At 32.4% G+C, this 24,386-nt stretch overlaps 1 protein-coding gene across 9 annotated transcripts in view; it reads left to right on the top strand.

Moving 5' to 3' along the window:
* Positions 1-24,386, top strand: part of LOC123527870 (agrin-like) — a 336,920-nt gene that overhangs the window by 94,698 nt on the left and 217,836 nt on the right. The window contains exon 1 of one of the 9 annotated variants that reach the window (XM_053523616.1): positions 12,483-13,052. The exons of the other annotated variants lie outside the window; for them this stretch is intronic. Coding sequence (XP_053379591.1) covers positions 12,893-13,052 — 160 coding nt within the window. The 5' untranslated portion in view covers positions 12,483-12,892. Of the gene's footprint in view, positions 1-12,482; positions 13,053-24,386 lie in introns of those variants that run through there. 9 annotated transcript variants of the gene reach the window in all.

Consider the following 24,386-nt stretch of genomic DNA (forward strand, 5'->3'; position numbering starts at 1 on the left):
GTCCTCTTACAACCGCTGAAAACAAAAGGAAACTCCCGTACTACATGCAAAAACAAATGGTTATATATTACTCAAGGAACACTTTGATCAAAATTCGTTTCTGTTTAACTGCACAATACATCTTTTGCAACAGAAAGAGCGAAATGATAATTTTGGGCATTAGTGAAAACAATATTAGTGTTATATTTCCGAAAGAAAACTAGCATGTCTGACTGATCCCCAATGTGATATTGTAGTTTAGTTTAGGTGTTATATAACATGCAGACAGTATCTCAATTCTGTTTTACTGTTGTTGAGAGTGTTAACACGCACATTGCTGTCTATCTTAAATTTGTAACAATTACTTCGTTTGCATTAACATGTAATATCTGCTTGCCAAAGACATTTATTTATTGCGTGCTCTGAAATTAGAATTCATCAAAACATCTTATTCTTGATTAATATTGGCAAGTACACAAAACAAATCAATATAAAAGTACAATATTACTAATTTAAAAACCGATATGGAAACAAAGCAAAGCAAGCAAACAAAAGAATGCGTATAAAAATGAAAGTAATTACCGTCAAAACATTCCGTTAGAAAATTACCTATTAATTGAACCACATTTCCTAATGTGGTCTGGTATGCCAGAATAACAACAGCAGTCAACGTGCACCACAATAATCCAAAAACAAACACTAGTACTGCTGGTGTACTATCCCACCAAACTTGATAAACTTCGTCATTGCACAAAAATGTTTATATTTCAAACATTTTATTTATAATTATTCAGTTCTAGTCTATAGATTGAATATTTAGTATGCATCTTTTTGCGTCGTTTTGTCTGTATCTGTTTATACTTCCTGATAATTTCTCGCTTGTGTTGTAAGCAGCAAGTGAAATTTTCATTAAAGATCTACTTTTTATTTTTCTGATTGCACATTCCTTGATTCAAAAGACGTAAGTTCTATTAGAAAAGTCATGTGATTTCTCCTGTAACGTAACGTTCATAAGTGGAACAGTAAAAACTGTATTCGGCTGTGAAAATACTAACATGTATTTTTTTTCAATTATTTCTAATATATCTTGCGTAATATATCATTTATCTGAAAAAGCAATATCTTTCATCTTGGAAATACTTTTTTGTTTGAAAACTTAAGTCGTATATCTTCTGTAGTAATGTTCTAAAAATGAAATAGCAATTTATGTTTATAAATTAAAATCATGCTTTTCGACAAACAATATTTGCAGAGTTCTACAAAGTACAGTAAGTTTTTCATAGTTTGAATAATTGGTGAGTGCCTGGCGTTGTTTGACAGACATTGATGAAGAACATCTGTTCATCTGACAAAACCGTTAAAAATTTATATGATGGAATGATGTGACATGCATGTTAAATATTAATGATCGCGTAACAGCATTTATGGCCTAGAGATCTCTGTGAGCTTAAGATCTAAATAAATGTTCAATACAGTATGGATAGAGTCAATGCAGGAACTGAAAGAAGATATATTAATATACCGGTATTATTGGTTCGTAAAACTATGTATATAATACTGTTTTCCGTATGTTATTATTAAAAATAATCGAATAATAAGCTAAACAAACCAAGCTCATCCTCGAGAATCAGATTTTTCTTGATTTCTGACTTATTTGATTACTGACGAGAAAACATATTGAACAATTCAGAAGTTTGTCCTTAGTGTAGTATCAATGGAATTTAAACACAAATATGAATGAGTACATTGGAAGTGAAGATGTTCGTCCAATGAAGAAATATGTCAGGCTTTTGGTATAATAAACTAGCAGTATTTGTGTCAATATGTGGATTATTTTGATACACGGTGACTGTTGTGGTTATTTTGTATACAGGGGTGTAATACAGAATCGAGGTATATTGTAATGAATGCACTTACAGATGGTGTGTTGCTAGCAACGTGTTTCTAGCACGAATATTATAATAGTACGGTCTTCGTCATTTTGTAATGTATTCGAAATTAGATTTTTGTCAAACGTTTCTAAGTTAGTCGGGGTTTTAAGAGTATTATTTATAGATAGACTTGTTAAACCTCTGCCATTGTTAGTCCTGTTTTGTTGTTGTTGTTTGTTTGTTGTTTTTTTTTTTTTTTCGGAAAAAATAACTCCTAGGGTTCTTGATCATACTTTAATTTCTACATATATGTAGTGGGAATTATAATTCTTCTTGACATACACTTTAAACCCAATTTTAAGATATATTAGTTTGTTACCTGCTTAACCATTCTAGCGCCAATTTAGGACCATGATGGCTCCTTTGTTTACAAATAAATACTCCTTATGCAACTACGTAACAGAGTTATGCTAACCATCCTGTTTTTCTTTTCTAAAAGTTTCGTGTAGGCATATGATATCATGTGATCAGACAGACGTCTTTTGAGATGTTCATCGATCTAGTCACCGATCATAATGATGTCCGAAATGATAAAAGTATAGAATATACTGACAGTTAATTGTTATAGTTTGAGCACGTTCTTCCTATTTCACTAACAATAAATAAAATTGTATTAATTGCAAAGACATAATACAATTATATGACCTTTTTTCTTGCATACCAGCATATATTCTTGTGTATATAAGCATACTACATCACATGTCTGCTAACATTATAACATCTAAATAAAATATCTGATTGCGTAACCTTTTTTTTTTAATGGTGCATCAATCTGGTCAGCTGTTTTTATATTGGTTTCTGGCCAGGAGATAAGACAGAATCCTGTTAGTATAATTTTCCTTATTTTGAGTTATTGGCGAATGTCTGAGGTTTATTCACCGACATTGACGAAGCATATCTGTTCACTGGACCAGTCAATGAATACAGAACTGTTGTTAAATGTTGTATGTGAAGGAGTGAAGTGACATTTATCTCGTGTAACCAAAGCTAAAGATCACTGTTTTGTTCTATTTTTGAATCGTAAGATCTAATTACTGATCAAAATGGAAGACAATAATTTCAAAGATTTATTTTATTGGATGTTATTCACTACTTCAATAGTATTGTGCCAAGCATATAAATGTACTTGTTCAGTATGTCATTGTTCAAATAATAAAACAATATAGATAACAAAACTTGCAGAGCAAATCATATGTAATCATGTCCTCAGGAATCAGGTTTTAGTATGTAAGTAAACACAGGAAATTACTAAATATTCGAGAAGTTATAATTAGTGTCACAGAAGAAGAAACCAACGAATATAAATTAGATATTATACCATGGAAATATGGCAAACATGATCACGTAAATGATTCTTCTGAAGTATAAACATGTTTCTACAAAAATGGAACTAATTCGTATTTGGAGACATAATAAACTTGCAGTATTAGTGTCAATATTTGGATTATTTTGGTGCGCAGTGACTACTCTGGTTATTCTTGTTTACACGGCAGCTGTACAAAAACATGGTAAGTCATCTTATATGCTTATAGAATGTTTCTTAAACGGGTTGTACATTCTGTTGTCTCACGTATTCAGTTGTGTGATATTTGTTTTTAACCTTGCTTTGCAATCTATGTTTACTTTCTTACTATTAAGTGGTTGTCGGCGTTTAAGACATTAACACTTTTGCTGGCGACAAATTTATGCACAAATGTTAGAAGGAAAATCAGTACTCCTTGTAATGAGTTGAATAAAAGCATCAGCATTATTATCGTAGGTATTTATAAATTTTAATGGCAAACCGATGTGCATGTATTGTAAATCACATTTACAGTGTGTTTTTTTTCTGGTAATTTATTCATGAAATATCTAGAAATTATCTAATTATCTATCTAATAAATAGTATTGTGTTGAATTGAACAATTGTGTCGTGTCCTCTGTATGCATTGACCAACCTGAAAAACAGTTTCCAAAGTAGATAATATTTTGAATTCGTGCAGGATTTAAAAAGAATAAAATAGATATTTGTACCACACAAAAGTTGATAATCTAATAAAATTTGATATGGAAGATTGAGTTTTAAATATTTAATACGTAAGTCTATCAAGAAAATGTAACCACAAAGATGTTTCATTGTCACGCACCAATTTGAGTACGTTCACTCTATTTGCCGATATCTTAATGAATTTTAATATCATAGCATACAATGAATGTTTTATGCGTTGTTTCATATCATAAGATACTTTATACAATTTTGATAGATAAGTTTGTGCGTGTGAACACTCTTAATCATGTAATATACCATTAAACTATTGTCTGCACGTTACAGTTCAACTAGAAAGCTTTGAGTTTAGTCAGTATGCATATACGTTACCGTATCCTGCGAGAATAGGAAAATATATTTCCTGTTCCAAATGTGATGTAACTCATTTTGTAACGTCTACATGTTTGTTACTTAAAATAGTAAATATAACAGCAATATTTATGCTAAAGATCTAAATTGTTGAGGTTTCTTGATGGTTTTATCTATATGAATTGTACTGTTTTCAAATGTCAATTAAAGGCTCTCCGATTGGAGAACTGTGCCTATCCGCTGCAACAGAAGCAGTTCTTTGTAAAGATCTTTGGCAAATTTATGTTCAGCTCTTGTGCAGGATTAATAAATAGGGAAGATCAGTCAAAATCTATATTACTAGGCAACAAAATATCCCATTACACATACTATAGGACCGCTTTAATACAGCCCAAAAGCTTACATAGTATTTACAAAAGAAAATTTCCATGATTCTCCAAGAATGCTTAAGTGGCTGACAGCACGTAAATATTTGTACAGGTATAAACAACACTTGGACTTCTGGCAAGTCAATGAACGATTCATGGGTCATTCGTCAGAAATCAAAATGTTTGTTATATCTATGTATATGGAATCAAATAAAGAAATTCTGTGTATCGATCTTTACCGTAACAATAAATTTATAGAACAGGCAAAACCACCAACCCACGTTAAATTGTAATTTACCTTCAGATAAAAACATAGATCCTGATTTAACACAAACTACTCTTAAATCCATGAAAGTCTTAAGAAAAAAATTAACTCTCACTGAACGTTCTTTCTGAAACTTTGATTGCCTATTTTCAAAATAGTTTTTGAACGACGCCATTTTTACATATATCTTTTTGAACAAAGTCCGTTCACCCTTTCAGTGTCGTGGAAAGATCATTCCTTGATATTATTGCACCAATGTTGTTCGAAAGAAATACATAAATAATTATCTTCCCATGGAAAATGCTCAACGAATATGTATGCGACGGGGGACTCCCCCTGTAAACGGGTTACGAATCACATAAAAATGGCGATGGCGTCACTTCTTTACCCTTGATTGTTTTGAAACAATTTGTGGAACCCGATTCATTTTCCTATTAAACAAAGAAGGCTGAAAACAGTGAATTATTATACAACAATTCATTTTCTGACGTCACAGTAATTACGTCATAGCATCAAACGGCATAACGGCGCGCTGGAAAAGAAACCGATTAATATAAAAACGGGCAAATATTTAATGAATGTCGTCAAGGATGTACTTCAAAATCCTTAGTAACGTGTTAGAATTGAAATAATATATCTCATTCAGGGATTTGCTCTTGAATAAAATCATTGTCTTTGCGCCCTCGTGATATAATTCCTTTGCATCTGAACTCGTTACTGAGAAATGGCTGCAGACGTGGATTTTTCATTAAATCAAGGGCAATAAAACTTGACGGACATCATCGCAGTATGTTGGTGCATGGTTATTTCAAGTTTTATGAAATTCTACTTGATAGGTACTGAGAAATGGCTGCGAACGGACATTTTTTGGGCATTTTTCATTAAAGCAAGGGCAATAACTCTAAGAGAAATTGACCAATCTAAATAAAAGCTTCACAATCATCATCGCAGTATGTTGGTTCATCTTTATTTCAAGTTTCATGAAATTCTACCTGCTAGTTACTGGGAAATGGCTGCGGACGGACACACGGATGCACGGATGCGCACACGCACGCACGGACGTGACGGACGGGCAACGCCATTTCAATACCCACTCCCGATTTTATCGGCGGGGGATAAAAACATGTTAATTTTAAGCATTGCTCTATCATTGGCAGTTTTCATCAAACTTACGATTTTTGGTCATGGAACAGAGGAGAGATGAAGTGTGTATGCAATTTGACAAAGTACTTTTAACATATTATATTATTTAGACAGTAGACGCCAGACCTATTCATAATCATTGCGCATGTTTTCACAAGCATATTGCAATTTAGTAAAAACGTACATCAATAAAAAATGTTCGTATGAAAATCGTCCGAAAAGCTGCTGCGATACGTCTTCATGTTACAGGAACCCACCTTCTAAGTAGCGTAAAATATTCTATGGAGTCTAGAATAGATAAGATATACAAGATGTGTCTGAAGTTTTCATCTAAGTCAGAAACATAATAGGTCTTATTATATTTTTATAGTGCACGGAAATTGGCTATCCATATTTTCCGTTGCTCTGTCGGGTTTATTGACATACCAGTTTCAGCTATGTCTTGAATTAAAGCCTAAGGAACTGACTTATCTAAATTATTACAACTTTTAATAAACCTGTACCGAAACAGTTATAAAAATAGTAAACAACTCAGTGCTATTCAATATACGTTATAGACCGTTTGGATTGAGATCATTTATGTTTCTTAATTATAAATAATTATGACAGCATATCATAATTTCAAATATATTTAATGAATGCTTAAGACAGAAAGTCAGAAAAATACAAACTGGTATTAAACGATTTCTTGTCAATGCACAAGTAAAGGGGAAAACCCGTATTTGAAAATAATTGGGTTATAACTTGTACTTAGAATTGAAGATATAAAATTAATTATAATTAACAGAAAATCAGAAAATTTGTTGGTCTGTCATATCTTGTGATTTTACTTTTATCGTCTGATTCAATACAGATAGATTGTTGACCTCTTCGATGTCTAACTGTCTAACAGGAACAGATTTTGTACTGTTTCCCTGTTAAATATCACTTATTTCAAGCTGATTCACACAAGACAATCTAATCTGACAACATTGAGAGGAAGAACCATATGTGAGTGCCAATGTTCAAGAGTATTGGATAAAATGACAATTCCGTGTAGCATAAACTTGTAACTAAATCTAGGTATTTACTCACAAATAAGCTGGATTCATCTTAAGCTGCGAATTAGTTTGAAACTTCATGCGTTTAAAGACCAGCCTAAAGGTAGTTGTTTCGAGCAAATTTATATGATTTGACTAATGGTAAGACTGCAATGTCAGATGGTATCCAAAGTTCTGTTTTAATGATATAAGACCGGGTACTCTTTAGCCTGCTAAATTTCTAAAGTGGACCGGTCCATTATTCAATTTTGGCAGAACCACTAATGATACAAAGGGGTGTTCACTGAATTTTTTTTGGCTGAATAGCGAACATTGCAGACCATGAGGATGTGCAGGCTGATTTTGCCTATGGTCTGCACTTGTCACAAAGGCAGAATCACTTAACTTTAGCAGGCTAAATGTTAGAGAACTTTAGCATCACGCAAGGAGATATTTGTTCAGTTCATGTAAAGTGCATATCAATATTGATTCACTGTTGAGTACACACTGAAACCTTTATTTCATGATACCATTGACATACTTTGTATTAAAATTATGTACACACTCAGCATTATTATGTAAACAAGCTGAGGAATACAATAATAGTAGACTGATAAATTCTAGAGATCACTTTTATAACGTGGCAACTCTTCAATCGGTTGTTAATTTGGAATAATGACTGATCAATTTACATGTTTGCTGGAAGTTGCTTTGATGCTGGTAGAATATCAAAGTATAACAATAATATAATGGATTTGTCATTATGTTTTCTTTTAATTCTTAATATCACACAGAAACTGCATGTTACAAAGAGTCAATTAAATACAGTTAACTATCGTCCATATACTTCTGTGTTGATGTCAGGGTGTTTTGTGAAGTGTGGGTTTATATGCAGAATCCAAAATATAACTTAATATATACATTTCTAAAGACTTAAGTACTGATATCAGACTTCTGTTACTTTAAAGATATATTTAATTATGCACTTTTATGGTTCAAAATGTATTTTTTTATGCATTTACAACATTTCCCCCGATGAAATGTTTTTAAATAATGTGTTTTTTAAGGTAAACTAAATTTTGCTTTAAAGCTGACTAAGATACTCGTAATTATCCTAAACGTGTTAAAACCAAATTGATATTTTATAACTTTTGATGTTCAAATGGAAAATAACTTCAGTATTTTTATGATAAATCCAAAATTAATAAAAAAAATTGAAATGTTTTTACCAAATAAATATGATTTAAAATGATGCAGGTTTAGTTACATTTTAGCATATCCATTCAGTAAGATTTTTTTCAAGAATAGAAATGTAAAATAATTTATAATAATGTAAAATTAAAATGTGGAAAATTAAGAAAATTTAAGCAATTTGTCATAAAATTTTTGCATAATTTACTTTCCTATTTGAATACCAATTTTAAACTGGTTCTGCACATACTGTCTTGAACATAAAAACGGGCATAGTGACATACACTTATGATTGCTGAAAATGATAGAGAACATACTGAAATAGTCATTTGTAGAATTTAAAACACTTTGCACGTGGAAAAAGTTTCCATCGAATGTTCTTATTTAGATTTATTTTTAACTATTTAGCTATTCTTATAATTTGAGCTGAACAAAAATAAAATAGATTTTTACTAAAATTGAATTTACGACACTTCCTTTAAAGGATATGTAATTTTAAAAATCCTATGATATTATTGTGTTTATTCTGTTTTAAAAGCACATATAGATTAGGAGAGAACTTAATATGTAGAAATTTGTGAACGTTTGTGAAATGAATCCCTGATGCGGTGAGGTATATATATCTGATTAGGTTACTTTTGTTTAAAAAATGTATAAAGCTGAAACTATCTAAATTCTAGGTTTTGGCCAAATATTTGATAAAATGCTGTACATTACAGTTTAGTGTGTTTTCAGTTATTGTTATTTTACATTCATTTGGAGTATATCTTTTGACTGAGCTAGTCGGTGATAACTGTGCTGTTGGTCAACCATTATATTATTTTCTTGACAATTGTTCACGATATAAATGTTCTAATCTTCTATAATGCTATAGCTTAGTCAAATACTTATCGTGCTACTAATAATATTCAAAATCAGTTATAGTTTTATTTTGGCTACGACAAAATATGGTATCAAAAGTTGTTAACTGTACGGCCATTTTTGTATTTTTGTTTATTATTTTCTTTTTTTTTTTAATAAATGAGATGAAAATATAGATCGATGCAAGCTCTCGGGAATCTTATTTCACTTGCTGCTTACAACACTCACGAAAAATTATCATCAAGTATAAATGGATATAGACAAAAAGACACATACTAAATACCAAATCGATAGACGAGTAATGAATAAAATGTTTGAAATATAAACATGTTTGTGCAATGACGAAATGGCATAGTAAACCAGCAGTATTAATTGACTGAATGTGTGTGTCCTTGCATTATATTAGTGCACATTGACAGCTACTGTTAAACACAGTCGGAAATGTGGGCAAATTACTAGATAATTTCTATCGGAATGTTTTCGATGGTTATTTCCATTTTTAAACGCATTCAGCTGTTTGCTTGCGTTTTGATTTGCTTTGTTTTCATGTCGGATTTTACATTAGTAATTTTGTACTTTTATATTGATTTGTTTTGTGTACTTGCCAATATTAATCAAGAATAAGATGTTTTGATGAATTCTTATTTCAGAGCACGCAATAAATAGATGTCTTTGGCAAGCAGATATTACATGTTAATGCAAACGAAATAATTGTTACAAATTTATGATAGACAGCAATGTGCGTGTTAACACTCTCAACAACAGTTAAACAGAATTGAGATACTGTCTGCATGTTATATAACACATAGACTAAACTACAATATCCCATTGGGATTCAGCCAGACATGCTAGTTTTTTTTTTCGGAAATATAACACTTATATTGTTTTCACTAATGTGCAGAAAATTACCATTTCGCTCTTTCTGTTGAAATGGATATATTATACAGTTAAACAGAAACGAATTTTGATAAAAGTGTTCCTTGAATAATATATACCATTTGTTTTTACATGTAGTACGGGGGTTTCCTTTTGTTTTCAGTGGTTGTAAGAGGACTCTCAGGCTGTAAACCTCGTACATCGAATTACCTTTACATTAAATGCGTAGAGCGTCGTGCGTCGTCCGTCAACAATTTCTAAAAAAAATCTTCTTCTTGAAAACCACTGAGCAGAAGTATACCAAACTTCACAGGAATGATCCTTGGGTGATCCCCTTTCAAAATTGTTCAAAGAATTGAATTCCATGCAGAACTCTGGTTGCCATGGCAACCGAAAGGAAAAACTTTAAAAATCTTCTTGTCCAAAACCACAGGGCCTAGGGCTAGGATATCTGGTGTGTAGCATCATCTAATGGTCCTCTACCAAAATTGTTCAAATTATCTCACTAGGGTCAGATATGGCCCCGCCCAAAGGGTCACGTGGTTTATACAGACTTGTATAGGGAAAAATGTGAAAATCTTCTTGTACAAAACCACATGACGTAGGGCTTTGATATTTGGTATGTAGCATCATCTAGTAGACCTCTACCAAGAATGTTAAAATTATCCCCCTAGGGTTAAATATGGCTCCACCCCGGGGGTCACATGGTTTATGTAGACTTATATAGGGGAAACTTGGAAAATCTTCTTGTACAAAACCACATGGCCTAGGGCTTTGATATTTGGTATGTAGCATCTCCTAGTAGTCCTCTACCAAGATTGTTCAAATTATCCCCCTAGGTTCAAATATAGCCCCGCCCTAGGGGTTCCAAATTTTACATAGACTTATATAGGAAAAATAGTTTGAAAATCTTCTTGTCTGAAACAAAACACTTAGACCCTTGATATTTGGTTTGTAGCATTGTCTTATGGTCCTCAACCAAAATTGTTCAAATTGTACCCCTTGGGTGAAAAGAGGCCCTGCCCTGGGGGTCCCAAGATTTATATAGACTTATATAGGAAAAAGCTTTAAAATCTTCTTGTCTGAAACCATATGACCTAGGCTTTTGATATTTAGTATGATACATTGTCTAGTTGTCCTCTACCAAAATTGTTCAAATTATGCCCCTTGGATTAAAAGAGGCCCCGCCCTGGGATCACTTAGTTATTATGTGAGTTATATATATGAAAAATACTTAAAAATCATCTCATCCTATTTGTTTAATTATAATTACCTGATGACCCCAAGTAATATAATGTCACTTGACTGTGACCTTGACCTACTGACCTACGTTCTTGTTTTTTGAGATACAGCCTTGAAATTTTGATGACATACACAGTTTTGCAAACCAATCGTAAAACTGAATTTCATTGACCATGAATGTGTGCTGCTGACTTTCTTAATATTTTATCATCAGTTTGACATTTGAAACATGTAGCTCATATTACTCAGGTGAGCGATCCAGGATCATCATGACCCTCTTGTTTATTTATTTATTTATTTTTTTTTTTATTTTATTTATTTATTTATTTTTTTTTTTTTTTTGATTGCACATTTCTTGATTCAAAAGACGTTAGTTTTTTTTTCAGGAAAGTCATGTGATTTCTTCTGTAACGTAACGTAATGTTCATAAGTGGAACAGTAAAAAAATGTATTCGGCTGTGGAAATAGTACCATGTATTGTAATAGTGAAATGTTCATGGCTCGTCTAGTTAGGTGTTTGACCGTGACTGATTATAGTGATGTCCGAAATGATAAAAGTATAGAATATACTGGCAGTTAATTGTGACATGTTTGATCGCATTTGTCCTGCTTAACTTGTCTAAGGATATGCAAGGAAAATTTCCTCACAACATTATTATACTGTTACCAGAAAATTAATAAACATTAAGTCTTCTTTGTCACAGCATGATTGTAGTTTCATTAAAACTCTTTTTCGAAAAGGTTAAAAAAGATTATGTAAATATCTTGCAATTTGAAACTATCAACAGACCGACAATTACTGCAAATTGAAATTCATTTCTTTTGTTATTTAGTGCTTGGTCAATTTCAGTGACAGATGACAGAGTGAATGTCTTAGATAAGATATCCTTACATTGTGCAGTGTAAGAAATAAAAATTGTATTGAATTGCAAAGACATATTACAATGTTCATGCTAAAATTATATGCCCTTTTTCTTGCATACTAGCATATCTTCTTGCATATATATACATACTACTTTTACAAGTTTTATTCAGACAACATCACGTGTGAGCTAACATAACATCTACATAAAATATCTGATTGAGTAAAGTCTTTTTAAATGGTCCATCGATCTGGTCAGCTGTTTTTATATTGGTTTCTGGCCAAGAGATTTGACAGAATCCTGTTAGTATAGTTTTCCTTATTTTGAGTTATTGGCGAATGTCTGAGGTTTATTCACCGACATTGATGAAGCATATCTGTTCACTGGACCAGTCAATGAATACAGAACTGTTGTCGAAGGATGTATGTGACGGAATGATGTGACACTTATCTTGTGTAACCAATGCTGAAGATCACTGTTTATATCTATTTTTGAATTGTAAGATCTAGTAAATGTTGAAAATGGGAGACAGTAATTTCAAAGATCTAAATTATTGGATGTTATTCACAACATAAAAAGCATTTTGCCAAGCATGCTTTTTCAGAGTGTCATTGTTCAAATAATTGAATAATATAAGATAACAAAACATGTAGAGAAAATTAACTGTAACCATGGCCTCAGGAATCAGGTTTTAGTACATAACTGAAATCAGGAAATAACTAAATATTCGAAAAGTTATAATTAGTGTCATAGATGAAAAGACCAACGAATATAAATTAGATATGATACCATGGAAATACGGAAAACATGTTCACGTAAATGAATTTTCTGAAGTTTAAACATGTTTATACAAAAATGGAATTAATTACTATTTGGAGACATAATAAACTTGCAGTATTAGTGTCAATATTTGGATTATTTTGGTGCGCAGTGACTACTCTGGTTATTCTTGTTTACACGGCAGCAGTACAAAAACACGGTAAGTCATCTTATATGCTTTAACGGACAGTACATATTGTTGTCTCACGGATTCTGTTTCCAACCTTTCTTTGTCATTGTTTTCTTTCTTATTTTTAAGTGGTAGTCGGCTTAGTAAGACATTAATCTTTTTGCTGACGGCAAATTTATACACAAATGTTAAAAGGAAAATCAGTACTCCGGTCTGACGTGAATGAAAGTATAAGCATTGTGACCGTAAATATGTATAAACTTTAATTGCAAACCGATGTATATGTATTGAAAAAAACACATTTACAGTTGTTTTTCTGGTATTTTTTTATGAATTATAGAAAATCTGTCCTATTATCTATGTAATGAATAGTATAATGATGAATTGAACAATTGTGTCGTGTATTCTTTATGCAATGACTAGCCTGCAAAATTTCAAATGTAGCTTATATTTTGAATTCGTGCAGGATTTAAAAAGAATGTAATAAGTATTTGTACCACACAAAAGGTGATAATGTAATTAAAATTTGATATAAGGAAGATTGAGTTTTAAATATTTAATATGTAAGCCTATCAAGAAAATGTAACCACAAAGATGTATCATTGTCACGCACCAATTTGAGTACGATCACTGTATTTGCCGATATCTTAATGAATTCTAATATCATAGCATACAATGAATGTTTTATGCGTTGTTTTGTATCATAAGATTCTTTATACAATTTTGATAGATAAGTTTGTGCGTGTGAACACTCCTAATCATGTAACACATCATTAAACTATTGTCTGCACGTTACATATCTACTAGAAAGCTTTGAGTTTAGTCATTATGCATATAAACGTTACCATATCCTGCGAGAATAGGAAAATTATTCAATCTATAACAATATCGCTTAGAAGCAATGATGTCAAACATGTAATGTAATTCGTCATTAAATTATTGCACGTTACATACAGTGTATCACCTAGAAAGCATTGAGTTTAGTCATTATGTATAATAGTTACCGTTTCCAGTGAGAAAAGAAGAATTATTCAATCTACAACAATATCATTTAAGATATAAGTATATCAAACATGTAAAACAATTGAAAAGTCGGAACAAGATATGCAAGGCATTAGGAACAATGAAACACCATGTACTCTCCACAACATTACAATTCAACTGCTTAATCTGCCTTCCAGATCCAGATATACAGAATTAACAGAATTTGTTGGGTTTGTTTTGGGTTTTTTTATGGTTTTTTGTTTGTTTCTTTTTTTGTGATTTTTTTTTGCAACGGAACCACCTTTCCTCAAGTTTATAATCTAATTAATAATGAATGACTTCTCTCTTCGAATTGTCGGAATTACAAAGCACTACAAACACAGCCACAGAACCACGCAATTGCAAAGTAGGTCCACAACAAAAAGAAGTTGTATGGGAAAAATATTATAAACGGGTTGCTTCGAAAACAAAACAAGTACATTTTAACTCTATGCAAAATAAAGAAAAAAGGGAGGAAGAGGTAGGGGGTAGAAAGCGGGGGTAGGGGGCGTAAATGGGAAAGTGGAACAAGGATGAATATTTAAAAAGGAATCCTACGTTCCTCAATAACGCTTTTAAAATGAGATCTTTACGTGTATAGTAAAAGCTACAAAGTGCTGTAATTTGTAAATAATCAATGGCAAGACATTAAATCTATACAGTCACGTTCTCTTATAAAACGGGTAGTCATGATATGCTCGAAAACAATGTATGAGTACAGTAAATAGCTGACCCTCTTTCTGTATCAGACGAAACACTCTCTCAAGTGCTGGTATTTTCCAACAGACCACGTAGCACTTTTTGACACTAACTCACAGCAATTTTGATGAAAGAAATATATTTTTAGTCTAACTAACACATGGATCAAAACAGACGTCTGAGTCATTCAATGGCGGAGTATCAAGCGTTTATTTTTATGATGAAAATTGGTAGCATAGACTGTCCGTACAACGCATAACAAATATGAACTATTTAAACCCGCCATTATGTTACTACCATAACGCTCGTGTCTTTCGGTAATTAAGTCTTTCACAAAGCACAAAGTTTAGTTTACTTGATATATATATTAAGGGAGAGTAAGCGTAATCCCAAATCTATCCTTTGAAAGCAAATAATATTCAAATAACCAATTAACCCTTTCGTTGCATTGGTAGAGACTCCCCAACCATCACTCATGCCTTTTGAATGGTTTCATGTTTTCGTGGAAATATAAATTGTCTAGGATATAACTATCTCTATAATCATGTTCAATTGCTTAAACTGTCTGCAAGGGAATTTCCCTGTCAATATCCATCAGATGTGATAAACAGTCAGTACATGCAGTATATTAATCTTACAAAGTACGAATAAATATTTGTTGTCAAACATATGTTATTGCCAACATTACGAAGACAAAACGTATGTAGAACATGATTATATCATATGACTAGACGGGACACTTTATCGAGTACTGGTCTTAGTCTTTTCTGTGAGTCAATGTTTATTTCTACCGTATTATTTTCATCGTTAAGCCCTTAGCCTGCTAGCGGCAGGTGATTATGCCTTTGCGACCAGTGCAGACCAAGATCAGCCTGCACATCCATGCAGTCTGATCATGGTCTGCACTGTTCGCTATTCAGTCAGTAAATTTGCAGCAAACACCCCTTCAAATAATAAATGGTATTGCCCAAATTGAATGATGGACCAGTCCATTTTAGAAATTTAGCAGGCTAAGGGTTAAATAAAATATTCATGACTATGACGTTTAAGCTGAATTGCTCATGTTTGAAATAGTTTTAAACGTTTCCATTTCCAAGGAAATGTTTTGTCAGTGATAATCCCACTCACACATCAGGTAACCACTTGCTTATTTTCAGTACATTTTGTATTCGATTAGTTGTCGATAACCTGTCAGCGTGGGGATTTTATGTCTCTGTTAAAATAACAAGCATCGCTTAATATTGAGAAGACAGATGTTTACACTGTATGCGTTAATACTGACAACACAAACAGTTTTAAAATACGTAAAATTGCAGCAAACATTTTCTAACTGTTTAGAGAGGTTTGTGCTGTTCCTTTATATCCACAATATCTCTTAGGTGAAAAGGCATCCGTCCCTGTTTAACATCATTATAAAAGCTTGCGTATCATTATTATACATGTAGCAGCAGGCAAACAATCAGTTGATTATTAGAGAATTATCTCGCGTTTCACGTTACAGCCATATTTTAATTTTTGCTATTCAAATATTTTGTTGATAAATAATTTCAACAATTATTTCTATCAATAAGAGTGCTATCAAAGGTATGGATCTCTTAAAATATACGTGTTTTCCAAAAGTCTCGTTGTCACTGCTCATGCAGAGTGTAGTTTAAGGTTTTGCTGGTCTTCTCCGATCTTCGTTTAAGTCACCTCAGTGGCAAATAATATTACTAAAAAGGTCATTCAGATACTGATTTTTAGAGATCAACTGTTCAAGCAAGTTTTTACGATAAGTTCAACGTCCGGCCTGATATACTCACACTTTACAATTTACTCGTGCCAAAACATGTTAGACACAATAGTCGCATCGTGTTTGACTGCGTCACTTCGTGTTTGACTGCGTCTAGAAACCCAGGACGAGAACTATTTGCTTACATTACCATTAAAATGATATCTGCAAATTAATATTAATGAGGTCATTCAACCGCTACTTGGTTATAGTTTCATTCCATTAACAGTCTTTGTATGTAATTATCAAAATACAAAATTATGGAAATATATGTATGATACATACAGAAGACGAGTTTTTGATGTTCATAAAGTGCTTATTCTAATTTTGAAGTGATATGAATTTTTTAATCCTAACTGAATATTTAAATGAATGATCGGTTCGTCTATACCGTAACAGCGGCTTATATCTATATGGTTTAATCTATTAGGTATGATAACATTGCTGTAAATAATCTTTAAGAATGGAAACTTTTTATGAGGGTTTCTTTAATGCAGGTTCAGGTAGATATTTTTGCAACGTCTGTCACAAAATAATATGAATGACAATTCGACTTCTTCAGAAATTTGAAGATTGTTTACGTAATCATGTTAATGCTTAGGATGACCGATTACGTTTCTTGTGGAATATTCACTTTGACCATAAAATTAAAATCTTTGAACATTTTCAACCTTAATTCATAATTTGAGACCAATAGAATGAGAGTGTTTTTATATTTGTTCTTGAAGAACATATGGAACGCTGATACGCAATTTTTATACAACCCATAAAATTATGTATACAGTTAGCATGCCGATTACAAGTAGCTAAATAAATATCAGTCTCAAACATTTTTCCTCTTTTTTCACTGCTGTTGTGTGCAAATACAGAGCGTATAACTGATCTGAAAAGTACAAAGGATTGTGTCCGAATCTTAATTATTCATTCCAGCTAATATCTTCCAATTACATGAAATTATCACAAATCTGTTTTAAAGACTGATTTGTCTGATAAACAATTGGAGAGTTTAGAGAACAAATGTCAGTGTGTCTTGTTTAATGTCAGTTATATTTATCAAATCATAAGTATTGGGAGTAAGTGACCAAGGCTGTCAGAATACGGTTAAAACGCAACAATTTTAACTTGTTCGATTTCCATGGCATTAAGTCAGCTTAGATATGCAACAGTTCAAAATCAACAGTGCGTTGGAAATGACCAAACAGCAGTGTGATAGACCCATATATCAGATCTATTTTAGTCACCAAGATATTTATAAACACGAGCAACAATTTTAAAAGGATTTTCGTCTCTGAGAAATATATAAATTTAATTCTCTGCTATTGGATTGGCCGTAGAATAATTTGATTTTGGTCCAATATTAGTACACAAATGTCATAGTACGTCTCGGTATCTGAACGAATAGTCGTTCTGAAGTTTAACTGTCGTTTGGAAAGACACCATAGGTTAATGGTGCAAATGTTTTCAGTATTTTTACGGCATAAATAATCAAATGATAGACAAATTAGTGCTACCTGTTAAAAAGAATAAGCTGACGTGTTCATTCTGGATTTAAAATAGATATGAATGCATATGTCATTGAGCATAATCTTTTAGTATTTTTCCATGTCTCAAGCAGCATTTCAGTTCATTAAATTAAAGATCATATGCATGAATATTAACGTAGTTTCTGACCAAGGACATATCGACAAAGGAAATATTAACCTAACCTGGTGTCCACTTAGCTGTTCCAATAACACAAGTACAAAACCAGAATAGTCAACATTAGTTACGTCAGAATCTTAAATTCCTATAATCCTTTTTGACATACCATTTACCCAGTCCATGCAGTATACAAACCTTACTGTCTTCTTTACCTGCGTCTTAAGAAACAGAAATTAAAGAGAAGAGATATATAGGACACACTTATCGCTTCAAAATAAGAATCATCAAGAACTGTTGATTGTATGATCATTATATATGTATAAGTTTGCATATTATTTAGTATACACAATTTGGACTTTACTTAAGAGGAAATAAACGTAACATTTATTTTCTATTTATGCATTTCTAATTGATAAAAATATTACTGATATATGTTTACACTGTTTATAAAAATATCCTTTGGAAGCATAGAACACACACAAGCATAAAACGACTTGGTTTGATTGTATCTGTACATGAGAGGTAATGAAGCATGCAGCAACCTTCACGCCCTCTCGAACCCACTTAAGTGGAATTCAATTATAGTAAAATTGAATGAACTGTATGATCACAATGTACCAGAACATACCACAATCTTGAATGTTTAGTTTCTTTAGATATATCATCCGTAATTAAGTGGTTTCATAGTCATGTAAGTCCTAACGTTCCGTCTAAAGCACATTTGAAAGCAAGAAATGATTCATAGAAACTTTCTCGCATGTAATTTTGTTTAACTGCTACTATTTGTAATTTCAAAATTGTTTTTACTGTTGTACGGGTATACTTTAATATGAAGCAAGTTGCATTCTGAATATATTGTATTTTATCTGAAAATATCTTACTAAGCAATAACGATTACAAATCATATTTAGCAAGTGTATGTGTCACTGTTTCTTAGTATGCTTATTACTGTAATGGTTTCTGTCAGTAACAAGGATTATTGAAAAGACTGCTGATATTTGTTTTCACAAAATAACACATTTACAATTTCGATGACGGAAGTAATAAGTATGTTTGCTTGATTAATGAATGACTCCTTTTTTGTTCTTAAAAAGAAATTGATTATGTCATTATATTGCAGTAATGACACTTTTCAAAATACAAATGAGCCGTGCCATGGGAAAACCAACATAGTGGCTTTGCGACCAGCATGGCTCCAGACAAGCGTGCGCATCCGCGCATTCTGGGCAGGATCCATGCTGTTCGCTAACGGTTTCTCTAATTGCAGTAGGCTTTAAAAGCGAACAGCATGGATCCCGACCAGACTGCGCGGATGCGCAGGCTGGTCTGGATCCATGCTGGTCGCAAACCCACTATGTTGGTTTTCTCATGGCACGGCTCAAATGTATGTGCAATTCTTGTGTAGATGGGCATTAACGAAACAAAACTCATTACGAGAGAAAATCCGTCTAATTGACTCTGTATTGTTTAGTTATCCCCAATTAGATGGATGGTGACTCTACAACGGATTTCAAAATAAATTGCACACGAAGACCAAATAACTTTGCAGCGAGAAGTAAATGCTTACAATTCGTTATTTCTGCAAAAGTAATACGCTGTGGAAATAAGGCTTTATCGTCTTTTTATAATATATTGAATTGTGATACTTTAGGCCAGTCAAAATGTTTGCTTTTGAAATCTTGAAATAAAACTTAATTCCCATGGTAAGATGGACCAAGTTGTAAGTATATAGTCTACAATACCTGAACAACTAAAATACCAAAGGCGTTAGATTGAATTATCAATGATCATACAAGAAATCTGTCTGCTGTCATAATTTTTTGACAATCGAGAGTTTCATATGTTTAAAGCAGTGTTGAATTATATACAAGAAAGTATTGAACTTACAACAAAATCTAGAAATGCTATAAATATTTTTAATTTATTTTACGGCCGAGAGGTCAAAGATATAGAACTGACAAAAAACTCATTGCGTTTTAGAAAAGACGTGACAAAAACTAAATGTTATTGGCATCAGTTTTTTAAACAGTCAAGATGTTGGGAGGATTTTAAAACGATGTCTACGGAGCAAATACCTAATTAAATCCACTCTGTTCCGAACGATTAAAATTTCAACTAGAACGTAAAATGTACGATTCTTCTATGATCATTGAAAATACTTTCAAATACATTCGGGGAATCAGGCAGGCTCCGTAGCTGAGTGGTTAAGGTCGCTGACTGAGACTCCCTTGACCCTCACCGATGTGGGTTCGAGCCTCACACGTGGCGTTGAATTTTTCATGTAAGGAAGCCATCCAGCTGGCTTACGGAAGGTCGGTGGTTCTACCCAGGCGTCCGCTCGTGATGAAATAATGCACGGAGGGGCACCTGGGGTCTTCATTCACCATCAAAGCTGAAAAGTCGCCATATGACCTGTATTTGTGTTGGTTCTACGTTAAACCCAACAAACATATTTACTTTTATAATAGATTACTTTCAGTACATAATTATTTACTTTTATTTCATTTTTCATTTTCGTTTTGTCAGCAGATCACTTTAAACGTTACATATTGATGTCTATTCAGTATCATATTGGTCTTTATCTCCAGCTTTCCTTGAAACTAAATATGCCCTCGCAGAATTTTAATAAATGTAGGTAGAGATAAGGTAACAAATGTGCATATATATATATATATATATATATATATATATATATATATATATATATATATATATATATATATATATATATATATATATATATATAATATGAATACTGTAAGACCAGTTCTTACAGATCCTTATTAAATTAAAAATAATGCTAAAACTATCGCCGTCAGAATATGAATTACTGGAACATTTTATCTTGTGTAAAGTAATATGAAAAATATTTAGGTGTGCATTTCATAACTACTTATTTTTCTTCGAAATTATGGATCCATTTCAGATTATAGTAATTCTGCAACTTTGTATTGATTCGTTATTTGCTAATATTTACCGAGGCGTTTTTGATAAATTCTAATTTTGCTTAAATCCCGTGCTTCCAGCATTTCTATAGCATGCGATCTTTCATCGAGTCGCATCCGAGGCATATTCAGTTTATTTCAGATGTGTTCTGCTTTTTGTTTAGACATAATGCCAGGCTTTTCGAGACACGCAACAAAAATTAAATTCAACCAAATTGTAAGAATACAAATGACAAAATCACGATTTGCACGTGCACAGCCAAGCACGGAATTTTAGCAAAAATAAAAGAAAAAAAGATATTATATTTTTACCGATATTTGTGTAGACATTTAGGTCAATAAAACGATGTTTAAAATTCATTAGCCTGGCTTGTGAAATAAAAAAATATATATCTACATTCTTTGAACAATTTAAGGTATACACGATACCTTCCAGTGTTATCAAACGAGCTTGCTAACAGGATGTAAGACGAATCACATGTAGTTACTTTGAGAAATAATATTTACCAGCTACATAAGAAACAAACAGAAATAGCCACATTTATTCCACATCGAAATATGTGTACATTAGCTGATCTCAAGTACTCACGAACACAAACGAATGCAAAATTAACAAAGAAGTACCGATCGTGAACAGGCGCAAACATACATGAAGAAGAAGGAACACCGCCTTCGAACGGTCAGTGGGAAAACACCACTGGTGAGTTTAAACTAGATAACTGGCGCCATACCGCTCTCTGATTAAGTCATGCCATGTTCATATAACAAGGACAATGTAAATAAGATTTTTCTCCACCAGGTAAACCGTGGTTACAATCAAATACCTGGATAGTTCCTTTTTGTTCCTTATTAATAAAACAGCGTTTCAAATTGCGTTATTTTACGAAAGTCATTTGAGTTCTTCGGATCGTTTCTAATAAAAGAAAAGCTATCATTCAGTAGGAGAACAGTGAAAGAAAATGTATTTAGTAGTGAAAATTCTATCCAACATTCTGTGCTTAAAATATTTATATACATTACATTATATATCATCCGCTGGGAAGACACTGAATTTCAGTATGGGGCTACGTACTATGTAAAAACCGCGAATTTTATAATAAATAAAATAGTGATAATAGGTTTATCTGTTTACGTTATGGGTTTAGAGGAATATTATGTAGTTAGGTTATCCGGAGGTATTTGTGAATATCTAAAGTATATTGGCAGACATTGATGATTGACAGAAGTATAACAGGACCAGTCAATGGATAGTGAATGATTGCTAAGCGTTGTATGTGACATAATGATGTTAAATAAATGCCCTTGTACTAGTGCTAAAGATCTCTGTCTAGTTCTACTTTTGTGTTGTAACACCGGTGTAATGTTCAAAACTCGCTTCAAGTTATTCAGTGTATTGAATTCCCTTAAAATGTCAAGATAAACGTAAGAATCTCAAAACAAGATTGACATTTATTTAATTTTATGAGACGTGTCGTGGCAAGCATTATGTCTTTGTCAAGTAATTGAACAATAAGAAATTGCAAAAAGAAACTGTACAAAAAATGTGTCATCAGCAAATAAGCGTATTTTGGATTGACTAAATGTGTCTCGATATTATCGTTAATGTAGATAAAATAACGTGACCTAAGATTGATCACCTTGGGACTCTGGAAGTTATATTTTATTTACCTAACCTGTATGGGAGTTGTAAAGGACGACGCGATGTTGCCGGCTGGCTACATGAGATAAAGTTACTGGTACTAACAACTGGTTTTACACCAATATCATCATATTCCTGCGGTAAACCTTGAAACTATACACGGCCGAACTCTTTTGACATATGGCAAAAAGCTATTGTTGCCTCTTTACTATCAAAAGAATGATCATTATAAATAATGTATTATATCAATGCGAATAATGTTATCATTTGATTAGCACAAACAGTTCAACGTTAAACATAAGATAATGTTCCAAATACACTATCTTTTGAAGAATGTCAAATCTATAGGGAAAATGATTTGTTTTTACATTAATCTATGCGGCGAACTACCCGCTGTTTGGATGAAATTTGATTTTGATCCATTATTGTTATAGAACGTATCTGTATCTAAGCGGATATTTCAAAAGCATTATCTGCGTTGATAAATATCATATTTAATTATTTATTCATGAAATAATCTAAGATTCTCATACCGAAAACATCGACAGAAGAGACACAAAGCCTGAATGTTGTCCAATTTCAAGGTATAGCAGTTATCTAATTATTATAGCTGGTTACGGCAATGTTTCTCGCAAGTTCACTAACGCACATAATACATGTATGTTAAGTCGCCATATGACCTAACATGTGTCGGTGCGACGTTAAATCCAAAAAAAAAAAAAAAAAAAAAAAAACTCATAAAATATGCTCTACACTATAAGTAACGTAGTAGTGGTAAATTATGCACGATTTGAAACTTTGAAATATACAACATTAAAGGCCTGAGAGGTTTTCGCGATAATTGTGCGTATGTTTATTTCAGATTCCCACTAATCATGTGCTACATTTGTTTTAACAGGTTCACATATTCAAGATAGCGCTGGACGTTGTCCTAACTGATTCCTGAAATTATGTTGAGGGCGGCGAGAGGATTGCCACGTTTACGGCTTCTCAAGTCGGTGATTTAAACTACTCGGTATATTGAAATGATAACTCACGAAGAAAACTCAAACTTATATCGTACAATTAGGTTAAATAATGTAGAAAACGTTTCATTTGTTTCCCTTTATACTCAATAGATAAGATAATGCAAAAACAAGAAAAAAGTCCACAATAAATATATATGTATTGTGATTCAAGTAAGCTAATTTTTAACATACAGCTTACCTGCTTCATTTAGTGCGCACTGTTGTCGATAATATTACGTGTTTCCCCCAAGAAAAAAAAGGTAAAGAGAAGAGATTCATAGCACACACATATCACTTGATAAGACTTGTAGATTTCAGTACATATGTTTGTGTTATTCAATATATACTTTCAACTTTTTTTTAGATAAATACAAAAATGCAGTCACGTAATAATCTTTTGCATTTCAAATTATAAAAGAATATTGATATTGATTAAGCATTTTTAGTACTTATTTTTAAATAGCAATTTCTGATACAATATTCCACCAAACACGTTCATAAGCAAGATAATTATACATGTATATATTTTTATTGCTTCTTGCTCCTATAACTTTTCATTTAACCAAGTCCTGTAATGTTGTATTGATATTTTTCGGCGACGCCGTCTAATTTCGTTTTCGTTACTTATGCCACGTGACT

Source organism: Mercenaria mercenaria, chromosome 14 (genome assembly GCF_021730395.1).
Source record: "Mercenaria mercenaria strain notata chromosome 14, MADL_Memer_1, whole genome shotgun sequence".
NCBI classification, from domain to species: domain Eukaryota; kingdom Metazoa; phylum Mollusca; class Bivalvia; order Venerida; family Veneridae; genus Mercenaria; species Mercenaria mercenaria.